The sequence below is a fragment of the Antedon mediterranea genome, chromosome 1 (genome assembly GCF_964355755.1).
Source record: "Antedon mediterranea chromosome 1, ecAntMedi1.1, whole genome shotgun sequence".
Classification (NCBI taxonomy): Eukaryota; Metazoa; Echinodermata; class Crinoidea; order Comatulida; family Antedonidae; genus Antedon; species Antedon mediterranea.
Window position 1 is genome coordinate 34,016,995 of NC_092670.1, and position 16,096 is coordinate 34,033,090.

Genomic DNA, 16,096 nt, shown 5'->3' on the forward strand with positions numbered 1-16,096 from the left:
TAACAGACAAACAGACAGAACTACATTCTTAGGTTTCCAACTTAAAAATATTACATAAAGTTTTTAAAGTCTAAACTTTCTTAACATTCTGTTGTTAGTACGTTAGTGGTTACATTGTGTTACGTTGTTACACGATAGTGGTTAAGCTAGGACGTAAAGCTTGGTTCCCACTAGAACGTAACACAAGGACGTAAACGCAACTCAAGCATTTTAACCAATGACAAGCGAAGTTATAGACAGTTAGCAATCACAAGCGAATAAGCCATCGCTTGTGACTGGCGTTTCGTTACGTCCTTGTGTTGCGTCGCTAGTGAGAACCACTTTTTTTGGTGAAAGTTATTAACTATTATGATACTTCAAAATGACCCACTTTTTTTCGAAATAAAAAAAAAATTTTGTTGGAATTAGTCAAAGGGACAATACATCTTTAAGTAAACGTGATTGGTAGTTGAAGATGTTCATAGGAGAAAGACCAACTAACAAACGGGCCAATCAGAATAAACTCTGGTAACCAAGATTGCCTTGCTGTGATGTATTCACAGTAGGTTAAGTTATTAGTCGACTGTACTTGGCAAAATTCGTCACGCTATTCGTCGACAAAACATTCTGTATCTAATTTTATTTAGTAGGTCTACTGAGCAACAGCCGGTTTAGAGGACTAAACCAGACCTTCTATATATAGGCCTAGTGTTTTGCTAAATAGGCCTTTTTTACTGTTTATCCGAAGTCAATTGCAATGGTTTTATGGAAGAACATCGCACATATGTTCTGTTTGTTGGTGATAATGATATCCCACAAAGCTACTGGTATTTCTGGTAAGTTTTGTATTTTTATTTTTCCACAGTGGTTCATGTTACATGGGATTTTTTTCTCTTTCGTGGGGGAAAGCCACTTTTAATTCATATTGTATGATCTTTCAATTTTACATGTAAAATCAAAATTTAAGAATGTAATATAGCAGATCTATAAAATATCATTTACAATTTATACGTCAATGTTGAGAGATCCAATTATGTTATGTTTTAAAAAGATATCTCTTTAAACCATATTATTGTACATATATGTTATAAACACATTTTTTAAATATGTAATCTTTGTATATCTTTGTCTTGGAATAGACTAATGAATAAAAGTGGGCTAAAACCACGAAAGAGAAAAAAAAATATTAAAAAAAATATTAAGATGATTGTTTGAATATTTTCAGTACAAACAATAATAGTAATAATAAACAATTATTACGTGTGATTTTAATAACTAATTTTCGTTCGCGTTACCCCATTTATTTTTAGCATTGTTTATGTTACAAACATATTGATTATAGATTTTAGTTCAAATCGGAAAATATAATAATAATAATTTAATTTCAACACATGCTTCTATAAAACATTCTTTAAAGGGTTGAAGGGTTGACACAATTTGAAAAAAAAAATAAACATTTTTTTTTATTCATTTAAAAAAGTACAATCATAACACAAAATCACTGTAAAGGCTAGGTTCGGGCAAAAAATTTCTATTGATCATACATTCCAATAATTATTGATCTATAGTTTCCCCTATGTTTCATAATTTTTGGGATTTTATTTGTGTTACACGAGCTTGTTGAAAATAAGCACTTTCTTATCAGTGGGGGGATAGTTCAAATTACACAGTAAAATCTCTATTCTTTTGTACACAAATTTTGTAAATAGAGAGGCATTTTAAAAAGCTATGAAAAATAAACGGTGTGGTAAAAAATGTTATCAGATGACTAAATATAGTTAATATAACTTGAATATTACATTTCTGATATTTTTATTCAACTTCAGATTTTTATTTTCATGCTTTAGCAAAAAATATCCACCGTAAATCCACCATCTTTTTTCACCGTCTAGGGAGTCACCAGACATGTTATTACATTAGGTTAACTACCTAACTACTGAAAAAAAGTCTTCTTGGTTTTTATGGAAGAATTTTGCCAAATTTTGTATTTGACCATATTGAGGGAAATTCATGTTTTTTGTCTTGATTTCTGTTACAAATATTTGATTTATGTACAATTAACCAAATATTATATTTAAAATTCATGCCTGTACCTGAGCTTTAAAATAAAGTAATAGATATCAAAGAAATATAAACGTTTAAATAAAGTAACTTACAGTGATCAAACAATATTAAAAACTATAAATTATTAATTCAATTTTTTTAAAGTAAATAATAATTAATTATTAATTATTAATTATTAATCAATAATTCATTTGGTAAATGCTGACCAATCTAACTGAATATAAGTAACTTTCAGTGGTCAAACAATTATAGATTATTAATCCTTTTTTTTTTATTTAAAATAATATATAGGCCTATATACATATATTTTAATTATCTGTATTGTAACCAAGGAACTAATGGTATAATAAATAATTAAAAATATCTAATAAGTGCCAATAATAATTTCTTGTTTTCAATGTAATTAAATACAATAAATAGCAGACATAATAATATTACACAAAAAAAGTCATATCCTCGAGTAAAAGTATCAGAAAATTATTAAATTTAATCTTCTATTAATCTCCACTTTTGTCTAAAATTATACAATTTACTTCTTTTAGAAGCAATTTTTTTTCTATATTATTATTAAATTTTAACAAATTGAAGAAAACCTGGAAGACTGGCTTTTTTGGCTAAATATAATTTTCTTAATCAACAAAATACATAAATGTAATAGCATATCATGATTTTCTGTATTGTAACCAAATAATATGGATGTCTTATCAAGGTTAATCTTTGTTTTTTGAAATATTTTCCCACCAAGTCGTGAATTCATCCCATAGTTGGGTTGCAATGATACATTCAACCAAAAATAGTTTCAATATTTGATTCACAATAGGAACACATACTACTCGTTACAATAATCATTTTATGTATAGTCTACTATTAGTTGACAAGCAATTCATATAAATTTTATACTGAAATATTCTGGTTCTTACCTCCTGAGAACATTAAAACGGTAATACATAGATATTTTCCCATTTATCGCTATCTACACCTAATTCACCCTGCAATTTATTTTGAGATGTTGGTATTTAAAAAAATTGTTTCAATTAAGGCTTTGTATATATTTTTTTTTTTTCGTAAAAACCCTAGCTTCATGTTTGCTTTCCACTGTGGGGGTATTGCAGATATCGTCATTCTACATTGCATGAAATTGCTTGTCGATAAGCCTCTCTCTATCCACGTATTAAAGGGAATGATATTACCGTTTTCATAAAAAGGGTCGCTTACTAAACACATCCCGAACATCTCTAAGGCTCTTGTAATAAAATGGCTTGCCATGTATATGCATGTGCCTATTAAACCATATATATTGGGACCCTTTGTTTACTGTATCAGGATGTATTAATTCGAAGTAAGCGTTTAACATATCCTTATAAAACAAAGGAATATTTTTCAACGGCGGCCAAAGTCCGCGCTTACATTACATTAAAAAATAATGTCGCCTCCTTGCTTATTCAAAAAACTATGTAGTAGAGATCTCCATGCTGCATTAAAATTTATGTTATAACGTTGTATCCATGTTATCTTTACTGCCTTAAACATACTTTTGATATCTGCCATTTTTAAACCGCCTTCTTCAAAATTCCCAATTAATGTTGTTCTTTTTATCATACCTTTACCACCGTTCCATAAGAAATTTAATAGAATTGTTTCAATTGATTTAAGTACTGTACATGCGGCGGTATATATGTATGACAGATGCTAAATATATAAATTGGGATATTGCGAATGTTTTAATTCTTCCTGCTAAAGTTAGTTGTCTGGTTCTCCATTATGTTTAATATTAATTTTAGTTGTTTAATTTTCGTTTCGAAATTACATTGTTCCCGTTGTCTTTCATTATAAGAAAAATAAACTCTTAATGCTTTTACTGGTTGTTGTGGCCATTGCATATGTATTGGTTTGTTTTTACATCGCCTATTTGAACCAAGCCATATAGCCTGCGATTTGCTTATATTTAATTTTAGAAAATTTCTCATTTTGAATGTTATCCAGGGAATATGTTGAAATTATCTTACGACCATTTAATATCGCCTATAACAATGTTTACTCTCTTTTTTGCCACTTCTTAAAAATGTATAGGGTATTGTCAGCTTTAAAAAATATATATATTTATAGGTATCAAGGCTAAAACAAAGTCTGTACAGACATTTTAGTTGCATTATATGCAAATATTAAATAGGGTCGAGGGTCAAATGTCATACTTCTGATAATTTTTGGGTACAATGTTTCATTATAGCGAATATAAATATGTACATTCTGAATAATGCTTTGAAAAATCAACTCTCTAGCATTAATGGTTTTCGAGATATAGAAAGACTGTAATTTCACCCCCTTATTTGCATATTTCATGTAATTTGTACTACTAATTTGCATACTTTCGAGGTGTGTGGCAATGATGTGATTGTGGGAATTACAAAGCGGTCCCATGCCGACTATAAGAAACCTGTATCCGATTCATTTGAGTCTCTACAGACATGTTAGTCGCATTATGTATGCAAACATTGATAAATGGGGTCGAGGGTAAAAAAAAATCTTAGCAAAGACCGGCGTCAGTGATATTGGACGAAGATCATCAAAAGAGCGGATCTTGTTTTGTTTTGGAACTGGAACTATTGAAGCAGTTTTCCACTGACGTGGAAAGTGTCCCTCATTGAGACACGTATCAAATAATTTAGTTAGCGGGTTAGCAAGTTCAATAGCAAATTCCTTAATTATTTTAATTGGTAAGTGTGATGGGTGGCTTGATTTATTACAGTTCACTTTAGTCAAAGCCTTACGAACTTCCCATTCATGTATAAGTGGTGGTTCACTTGCTGGGAGGAAGGCTGGTAGCTTGTTGATATTCAAAGCCGGAAGCTGATTACATACAAGTGCAAAATGGCTATTGATGCATTCAACGGTGTTTATAGTCAGTGGCGGATCTAGCGGGAGGCGTGTGGGGCGTACGCCCCCACCTATTTTTTAAAGATTTTTTTTTTTTTTTGAAAAAAATTTAATAGATTTTAAAAACACGTATCGTTTCGACGGTCATTTTCATAGTGAAAATAGTACGTCGGAGCACATCGTCAGCTTGATCGCATTTCACCAAGCATGTACGTCGACATCCTTTGTGTACTATCAATCTCTAGCGTTACCAACGATCATTCACAGTTAAGTGTAAAAGGAGCAAGTTGATAAAAGCCACGTGGTGAGCTTGGTCGCGTTCTACTAAGCAGGTCGGCATCCTTTGTGATCGTCACTCCCGTATTGTAGAGTAGCGGTACGTAGGCCTACCTCCGACGATCAATAGAGTTTATGAAGTCACATGGTCAGTGCTACTATACTACGCGCCCATTTATTAAGTACAATAAAAACAAAGGCTAGGACTGTATAGTGCCTAGGAAAATTATCCCGTTAGGCCTATATTTTATTAAAACATATTACTATTAACATATTAACAATGCTGCAGCATTTCATGACCCTTGTTGTTTTATTTGCTTTTCCGTCGATGATTCTCATAAACAAATCGCGATGACAAAAGAGGTGTTTTGTTTTTTTCAAATCACTAAATATAATGTAATGATGATCGAGCCAGACCGATAATTTTTAAACGATCGTTTAAACCAGGTCGTTGAATATGCCGATGATTTTAATGGCTCGGCGTTTCGATAAATCTCGCGTCGCATGTGTTGCGTGGTGGTGGTGGAAAACACTCTCAGCAAGTTTGCTTCATTAATATGCATGAGACTCTGTGACGACCCGCTTTAACGTGACGTCATTTTACTTTAGCTGCATGGATGATGGATGCGAAGAAGTAGTCACCACGATAGACCCGGCGCGCGTGTAAGAAAATAATACCGGTCTAGGCTAGGACAAGTTTATGCTTATATAAAAGCTGAAAAACATCGTCGCGTTGTAAAAATTTAGATGTAAAGTACAGGCAAGTTGTTAGCTTGCTTTGGTACCCTAGGTAAGTATCAGCTGCATGTTCCACATGTCGTAATTTGCGAGCTTTAGAGTGTTTGGTAAATGACATTATGAATTGTTTGTAAATCGTTTTAAACGACTTACAATGCGCTAGAACGCCAAAATTTCCAGGGGCCGTCGGCTCCTGGACCCCGACCGGGGGCCCTTGGCGGCCCCCTGGCCCCACCCAATGTTTGCTCGCTTCGCTCGCAAACCTACGCCACCCCTATTTCAAAATCCTGGATCCGCCCCTGTAGGGTCAACATCAGAGCCAGGAATACGACTTCTTCCTCATATTACAGAGCTTCTGGACACTGCGGTGCCATTTCCCAGGTCGGTTCCCTTTCAAGGTAGCAATAGACTTTTCATAGAATGAAGCTTTCGCTCGTTTGACTTCCTGCTGTACCTTACAACGTAAGATTTTCCACTGAATATCCTGTCCATTTCGGTAAGCCACCTGGCGTTTCAAAATTAATTTTCTTAATTTAGTTGTAAACCAGGGCTTGTCATTCCATCTCTTGTTAGTGAAAATTTGAGGAAAATGCTCTTCAAAAGCACTGTTGAGCTCCTGATTAAAAATTTCCAAAAAATCTGAAGAGTTTTCATAAGCACTAAGATGATTCCAATCATGCAAAGTCATCCATTGTCCAAATGATCTGATCGAGGAGTCTCTTAGTGGGCGAAACAGCAAATGTGCTGGCTTGTGATTTAAATCTGCAAGATTGGTTGATGGTTCCAACAAAATACAACAATGGTCACTTCGACCAACTGGTGGTAGTTCCATAGGTTCATTAAAGATATTAGGAATGTTAACAAATATCTTATCGAGGTGCGCATTTTGTTTAGTAGGAAAGTTAACCACCAGTTTAAAAAACAACTTAGACTCTCATTCTGATGTATTGAGATCATTGAAATCACCACATGCCATAATTCCTGCTGAAAAATCACTAGTTCTAATGCTATCAACGGTAGGCCTACTCGTAATGTGACTGAGAAGCTCAGTGGCATTAGCCGAATTGGGAGGGTAATAAATGACGCCAACGAACATAGTTTTAATTGCTACACCAACACTACGGAAGTCAAATTTTTTCCACAAACATTCAAATTCACAATTATCATGGATATCCATAGAAACATCACTTACTTTAATATTAACTTCATTATGTATATAAAAGGCTACACCACCACCTCGACGTCCATTTATCAGATCTGCATTGGCGTGCTAGACCATGGGCTGAACATCAAAATTGTTACTTTTCGTGGTGCCCCCTCTGGCAACTACATATTCTTTACATTTAAAGTTTGAAAATAATATTTACAACATTAATCATAAACTTGCCATCGCCAATAAGGCACTGTTTTTGTAAAAAATGACAAATTAGGAACAAATTATGAATTGTTGAATATAAATTATAAGCCAATCACAAATAAGCTTTCATAGGCGTTTGGAGAGTTTTATTAAATGTTGACCAATGAAGCCTTCTGATATAGCTATTCGGGACGCGATATTTTTTTACGCTCAACGAAACTGCCAGCTAGCCAGAATACTGTTTTCTGATTGGATGCTGATGTCACGTGAGATGTTCAAATCACTCACGCATGCAGTTCGCCTCAGTAGGTAATTCCCCCTCCCACTCTCCGACCGGTTGCGACTCGCACTGCTCTAGGCTAGCAATTTACGTGTTGTAGGAATCGTACATTTCAATAGCTCGCTGCCTGAGAGCACGTTGCCTGAAACAACTACTAGCTCCTTGCACAACAGACAGAGGCTTACAATTTCCCGCATTTTATCGTTTCGCCATCGTTGAAATGTTTTTTCGTAACATTTATTGCTCTTTTATATGTACAATGTTTGAGATAAAATAATTATAAATAAGAGCGGCTAAACCCAAAAAGCGGAAACTTGTGAAGGGTTTCTTGAAAATATTTACTTTCTCTCGCCATGGAGTAATCTATTAATTAATTAATTAAATTTCCATGGAGGAATTCGCCTCTCTCTCAATTTCGCGTACGTTTCATGCATTAATTTCAATTTGACGTGGAAAAATATGATTTTTATGCGAAGCGATAAGAAAGTCGCGCCGCGGTAATCTTTTTAGGGCCTTCATGACGGCAACATCGGGTTGGCACGGTCAAAATACACTTTTGTCATCGTCATCCTTTTATATATTGACAACAAAAGGCTCTAGTATTCCTTTGTCTAGTTTCATTCATTTTATTTATTTATTTGACCAACAAAACATAATATACAATGTACAAAGATGAATCAGGGACTGCTAAAGTAATATAATTACTGAACTACAAGAGTCAGCACTAGTCAAGATTTATTAGATTTTTGTAAAGTTACAGGTCTACGAATAACAAATGGCAGAATTACAAGCAACAACTCATCTAAATATATATTTATAAGTCACAGGGAAATATTGTTTGTGATTATTTATTATCATTTTTTGAAAATTTCAAACAAATTTACACCATCCAGACCAACATTTTATCGCCAATGCGTGATTTCTTTATTATACTGCAACGATCAACGGTACGCGAACAGTAGCCTACACGCTCCCCACGTTAATTATATCCACGTTACGGTATTATCCACAACGATAATCTCTCTTTGAGTCTTATTTATAATTATTTTATCTCAAACATTGTACATAGAAAAGAGCAATAAATGTTACGAAAAAACATTTCAACGATGGCGACACGATAAAAATGCGGGAAATTGTAAGCCTCTGTCTGTTGTGCAAGGAGCTAGTACTGTAGTTAAAACGTACGATTCCTACAACACGTAAATTGCTAGCCTAGAGCAGTGCGAGTCGCAACCGGTCGTCGGAGAGTGCGAGGAGGAATTACCTACTGAGGCAAACTGCATGCGTAAGTGATTTGAACATCTCACGTGAGATCAACATCCAATCAGAAAACAGTATTCTGGCTAGCTGGCAGTTTCGTTGAGCGTAAAAAAATATTGCATTCGGGACTAGCTTGGTATCAACAAAAAAACACTAGTAGACGGTCACACACATGTTGTATGGCATTGGCCTTGGGTAGGCCTAGAATCAATCACAATAATGCCATGGTGTTAATAGTTATAATACAGCTGAGTTGGTGGTCATCATGTCATTCAACATTGACTGATTGAGACTAGCTTAAAATGGATATGAAAGGATTTTAAAATTTCACAAAAATGACTTTGTATGAATCCTTTTAATGTTAATAAACAGCACACAAAAAAATAGATTCAAATACCTAGTAGAACTTGAGAAATAAATAAATTAAATTTTGGTATAATATAAAACGTCCGCAAAATGGCCGACCAACTGGCACGCCATCTTAATTTTTATGAACGTTCTATACGCACGTACGAAATCGTCAAATTTAGAGTTTGAAACACCCGGGGTTGTAGCCACGGCAGCAGTCGTTTTGTGATTGGTTAATGAATTTTAATACAGTCCAATCACCGCCTTGTTTCGTTCGCGGTCTGTGTGGTGTAAACAAAATAAACAAACCCATCCTACACGAGACTCACACGTGTTGCAAGCTCCCTGTTGCTGCAGTCGTAGAAAATATCGATATTTCACAAATCAATAAAAAGTTATGTCTGCAAAGATTGTACGTGAAAAGAAGAAAGGGTGTATTTGTACATCTCACACTAAACCACTCACGCAGACTACAAATTAGGCTAGGTCTAGTAGACTATATTTTCTTCTAAATTCGCTAGTACTATACTAGGCTAGGCCTACACATGGAGTTACTCCGTGGCCTACCAGTACAAGAGAGTAGTCTAGTAGTCGCCAGGCACAATTGTGCCTACCATTAACACCTTCAACGATACATCAAGGAGCATACGCTCTCAGCTCACCTCTGGCCGGGCGACTAAACACCGTATCCAGCAGTCATCGCTACTAAAAAGGCCTAGCTAGCTCCAGGCCATGGCATTGTCAAACACCATTTACTCGTCCAACCGTTTCTTCAAAACGATGTTAACACCCGTCTTAACAAGACGATGTGGACGAATTTCCATCAATTTCAGTTAATTACCACGAAATAATAATAAAATGAATGTTTCAATAATAAGTGTATAATAAATAGCGAAATAAACATCGCTCGTGCGAGAGGAGGAGGGTCGAGAGAGAGGCCAAGGAGATCGACTCTGTGATTCTCACGCATGCGCAAAATAACTCCGTGTACCCAGAAAGATAGGCATTTGGCTATGAATTTCGTAAAAGGTGGCCTTGAAAAACGAAATTAAAATCCGTTTAAAAAAAAACATGGTTGATAATATGAATTAATTTTATTCGATTAGGCTAACATACTTATCCAAGAATAAAAATATCAAAGCGATAAGTAATTACTACCATGCTTTTGCATCAATCAATGATTTACTGCTAAATTCCTATCTCTGTAATACAAAAATAACTTTTAGTGACGTCACAAAAAGTTTTTCACAGGTTTCTCAGGGGCGTTTTGAGGGCGTTGTCGTCCTCCAAAACATTAAGTATGACTATGGCAAGCTTAAAACTGATTGATCTACACGTTGAGCCAATAAAATGATATTGCTAGGAACCCTTTCATATCAGTGGTGGCGCCAGCGGGGGGGGGGCTACGGGGGGCTCTATCCCCCTCGTCGGGGAGCCTAGCCCTCCCCCCCCCCCCCCCCCGTCGGGGAACACGGGTACTTTTTGTCGGGGAATATAATATACAGTAAAAAATGTTTGCGTTCACTTCATAGCTTCAGCGCCTAGAAAACCACGACGTTCCATTGACCGTGAGAGTACGTCAGAGGGCTATTATGCACTTTTATGCATTCATTTATTGCCAGCGATCTAACTTACTACTAAACATTAGCTAGGTACGCACTTGTCTGGCGGTATCCCTTTGTACGAATCGTTCAACGTTGGGTCGACACGCGTGGTATCAAGTTCCATCCAGGGACCAAAATGTGTAATGTAGTTATTTTCCAGGCGAAGTTTACCGGCGGTTACCGAAGGGAACACGGGTACTTTTTGTCGGGGAATATAATATACAGTAAAAAGCGTTCGCGTTCACTTCGTAGCTAGCTTCAGCGCCTAGAAAACCGCGACGTTTCATTGACCGTGAGAGTACATCTCAGAGTGATATTATGCACTTTATATGCATTCATTATTGCCAGCGATCTAACTTACTACTAAACAATAGCTAGGTTCGCACTTGTCTGTCGGTATCCCTTTGTACGAATCGTTCAACGTTGGGTCAAGACGCGTGATACCATGTTCCATCCAGGGACCAAAATGTGTACTGTAGTTATTTTCCAGGCGAAGTTTACTGACGGTTACGTCGTGTACTGCGTCGACGTACGCTACACTACAGCAGCAAAAACAAATTATGTTAATTGTTCGTATGTTCACCAATTTTTTAATTTACAAGTAACCTTCTCTGTACCGTGGGGCACCTAAAATAAATTTTTCATCCATTACTAAACAAAAAAACATGCCATTTTTGCTTAGCCAACATCTTATAGCTAAGTTATTACATTTTCAATGTCCTGTATGTCATGAATTTCTCACCACTCGGAAGTCCAGATGGTACGTACGCATACACTTGGGAGGAATAAACTTATTTCCCCGACTGAAAAAGGTCTACGCTTGCGTTTTTTAAGCCTCTAGGCCTGATGTTTCCAAAGTATAAAATGCAATTTTTTGAAGACCTGCAGCTCTAGTTTTAAACAGTTTCTTAGCTCAGCCCCAACAATAAAGCTGGTCATATTTCGAAGTACAAGAAGTGCATTTTCCGGGACCTAACATCTCTTAGCTCAGTCACAACCATGATAGGGACTTATATATTTTGTTTCATGTTTTGAAGTATAATAAGTCCAATTTCCGGGACCTCCAACTCTATTTTTCTAAATTTTCTTTGAAACTTTATTTTTTAAATTAAAAAATATGGATTGAAACAGTCATCGCGCATCGTTTTTTTGCACGCAGTATTTTATTTATGCATTATAAAAAATGGAAAAAAATGGCTACCCTAAATCTGATTAAAATGACCTCAAATGACGCTAGAACGCGTTGCTTCCGGGGGCTTCGCCCCCTGGACCCCACCGGGGGCCCTTGGCGGCCCCCAGGCCCCCAGCCTAGTGATGCTCGCTTCGCTCGCATAGCCCCCTCGTCGGGGAATGTAGCCCCCGCGTCGGGAAGATCCTGGCGCCACCCCTGTTTCATATCCATTTTAAGTGCCTGTTCAGACCTACGGAGTTATGTTTTCGTATTGTACGCGGCGTACAACTCCAAGACCTGAACAAGGAAAAGATTAGAATAGAAACCTTTATTGTTAATACAGCTAACTAACCTTCAACTTTTATTGTAAAATTGCAGCTCTCTCTGTTGTCATAAGAGTCGGTAACATTGAATACAAACAGGTGCCTTCCAATCGCAAGAATAGCGGGAAATACATCTGCTGGATTCGAAGAGATTTTTTTTTAGTTGTCGGCTGAATAGTCAATGGTGTTCGTAGGTGTATTGTAATCAGTTACTATCAAATTGTCAGGCGGACATTTCAAAACAAGCCTTCCAATATCTATCAATATCTATATCTATTTAATCAGTCTATAACTTTGTAACCGCAATTGTCATAGAGTACGGTATTGGTTTTGGTGTCAAATAGTTCACAGTATTGTTGAGCGGAAATCCGTTCAGGATAGAACTAGATTCAATTTTGTGAAAATACCGCGCGGTAATTATGGATTCTGGCCAACCAACGACATTGATTGACGTCATCAATTAACACTTTTTTTTTGCGTGAGTCCGTCGAGTCAAAAAGTTGTTGAATCTCATTAATGTGTATACTAAAATTATTCAACAAATACATTCTTTACCGAAGTTGAAAAAAAAATTTGTTTTTAATCTTTAATTAGATGTTTGTGTTGCTTGAGTATAATGGTCTACCAAAAAAACAGAAGGAAGTATTACATCAAAGCTGTTATGATGCAATGATTCGTCGAGGAATATCATATTCTTAACATGTCTCACTCGCGTACTACCAAAAATAGAAAAAAATTAGATGAAATAGGATAAAAGAAGAGATGATGTTATGCGTACTAATAATAATACACACATGAACATTCATATGTCATAATCTTAAATATAATAGAAGCTAAAGTATCTCATTGTCTCACTCACACACTATCGAAAAGAGAAAAAAAAATAGAGGAAAATAAGATAAAAGAATAGATTATGTTATTCGTACTAATAATACAAACCTGCGCATTCATATATGTTAATTAATTCTAACTATTCAACGATCGTTAAATATTAATTTTTTTTATTTTTCCGTGTTCGAAGACAAATCTTCTCGCGTACGGTACGAAAAACTCTTAAGAATATTCTGTGAACAACCTCGCGTGAAATCCAACGGCGCATATATTTAAAACGGACGTAACGTTTACTACCTATCCTATCCTACAAACTATTGTTTGTAAAAGACAAACATTGGTTTGTCTATAATAAAAAGACAAACAATGATTTGTCTATAATAAAGAAAAACAATGGTTTGTCTCTAATAAAATGACAAACAATGGTTTGTAAATAATGAAGTTTGGTAAAGAAAAAAAATAGTTTTTAAAAAACAATTATGGTTTGTAAACGAAAAATCATAGTTTGATAAAAAGACACAAAAAAATGGTTTGTGTCTATAATAAAAAGACAAACTGTGATTTGTAACAGACAAACTGTGGTTTGTAAAAGACAAACCATAGTTTGATCAAAAGACAAACCATAGTTTGATCAAAAGACAAACCATAGTTTTTTAACAAATCATAGTTCGTATTTTACATGGTTTGTCTAAAAACCATTATTTTGTCTTTCGATAAAAAGAGAAACCATAATTTTTCTTTACAAACCATGCTTTTTATTTAATGGATAACGTGCATCTAAATCGAGCAATTAGTCTATTTCTTAGATATCGAAAAGCTTGTTATGATCTGTCCGTCTGACAATTTGGCAGTAGTCACTGATTTTAATAATCCCACGGCCACCTATTCTGCCAAAAAGACAAACCTTTATTGTAAGAGACAAACCATGGTTCAGAAATGGAATAATGAAAGAACATACTTATTTTCTATGCAAAAATCAAAAGATATATACATCTAAAGCCTTACATCTAAAGGCTAATCTAGAAATCATCTCTATCACTCGACAACAAATAAAGATAAAGTTTACTCACGCCTGACATTTAATTTTATTAACGGTAGCCAATACATATATACGAAAGGAATCCCAGTGTCAGGTATCAAATGGTGCAAGCAGATTCACTAAGATTGAAATCTTGATCCACGATCCATCAAAGAACCTGCAAGATCGTCAACACAAGAGGTAAGTTTTTAGACCTATGCTTTTTAGTCGCGTGGACGCGACTCTATAGTTCACTATGTCGGTCGGTTGGTTGGTCGGTCAGTCTGGTATAACTATGCTTAGCACGCGACTTATGGCTGTTGGCCTTGTTGTATTATAAATTATATTTTGGAACGTTTTACATGACAATTTCTAGGAGAGTCATTTTAACGTAACTTGTTAGTTTGGACAATTTATATATAAATTTACGTAAGGGCAAAATTCGGTAAATCGCGCCTTACTTTTAGAATTTTTACTCGATGGTATATAAAGTTGGTTCGTACTTTCGGTACTGATTTTAACCACCTGATGTAACCCTGTTTACTAATTAAATTAAGTTAGATAATTAGTTATTGACGATTAAAACTAATTTAGGTTCAACGATTTGCCCCAAATAGGGGTGTTTTCCGATCGTGGTATACACTGTCTAATGGATGTCCATCTTGAAAAATACCCTCCACAAAAATGCGAGGAGGCTTCGCATTTTCCTATCTCCTCCTACGATAATTGTTTTTAATAGCTGAAAACCGGTTGAACAGCTCGAGTACAGTATCATAATGTTGAAGACAGGCCGATTTTCTTAAAAAATACTATTTTTATAGATTTAATATACGTTTATGCAAATGTATTGATTTGAAATGAATGGAACATTCCAATCTCTGTTCCACAAGTGTCTATTCCCTCAGGCGTCGTAAAGGCAAGTACTGTATACTCATAACAGAAATTCGATCCATTTTTTTTTCAATCTGTGCTGCAGAGGTTGGATATAGATTTTTTTTAACGGATAATGAGCTAGCGTTTTCAGTCGCCGTATATTATTTACAAATCTTTATTATTGCAGTTAAACCACCCACGTGACATCATCACCCTTCCCTCACTGGCATGAGTAGCGTTGTAAAGCCAGTAGAGGATAGGCCTACGGTGCATCACATGCCCTAAACGTAGATCAACTTTGGTGGGTAGGGTTAGGAACCAACTTAAGTATGAATTGGCTCTAAGAAACAATTGAAAACCATTAGGCCTACTAATTAAGTTGAGTTAGATAATTTAATATTTATTGACGATTAAATCGAATTTATGATTTGCCACGAATAGGGGTGGTTTTCACAAATTGTTTTACATTATATAAACATATTATCGGGCATATTATACACGTCGTAGTGATGTATCGTTACATGTACTATACTATTTCAATCGACTAGGACGGTGATAGTTTCAACAAAGTATTACATCGCAATGTTTTACTGTGTTTAGTGGTATATTATTTGTAAAACATGAAAACAATTAATATTTCGTTACTACATGGATAAAGAATATATTTAAAAATTGTTCCTCTTTGCACCCATCCTCTTTCCCATCCCTCAACCCTAATGTTACATACAAAAAACAAATTAAGTTTGTTTAAATTTGACTTAAACAATTGGTCTCATTTTGTGACAAGTTTCTCTTTAGGAAGTAATTCCCAGGGTGCTAATTTTAGTTCAGTACATAAATCACAGTGTCTATTTATTCGTTCCTGTAAACGACATGTATTATTGTCCTGCGGTACGTACATTTGAAATCGCCAGTTTTTTAACGCTGAAATTATTATGTATTCAAGAACCATCTGTGGGCACGACCTAGATGGTACGCGAGTGAAGCGAGCGTACCATCTAGTTTGAATAATTACTAATAACTGTAAATCGACTGCTTGAAAATATTAGATTTTTGAATAAATAAAAATAAATAAGAGAAAAGGTAAATAACATGAATTT

General features: G+C 35.2%; 1 protein-coding gene across 1 annotated transcript in view; it reads left to right on the top strand.

The window, feature by feature from the left end:
* Positions 1-16,096, top strand: part of LOC140044457 (uncharacterized) — a 28,051-nt gene that overhangs the window by 11,483 nt on the left and 472 nt on the right. The window contains exon 4 of the mRNA XM_072088979.1: positions 14,204-14,324. Within this exon, the coding sequence (XP_071945080.1) occupies positions 14,204-14,324 (121 nt within the window). The remainder of the gene's footprint in view (positions 1-14,203; positions 14,325-16,096) is intronic.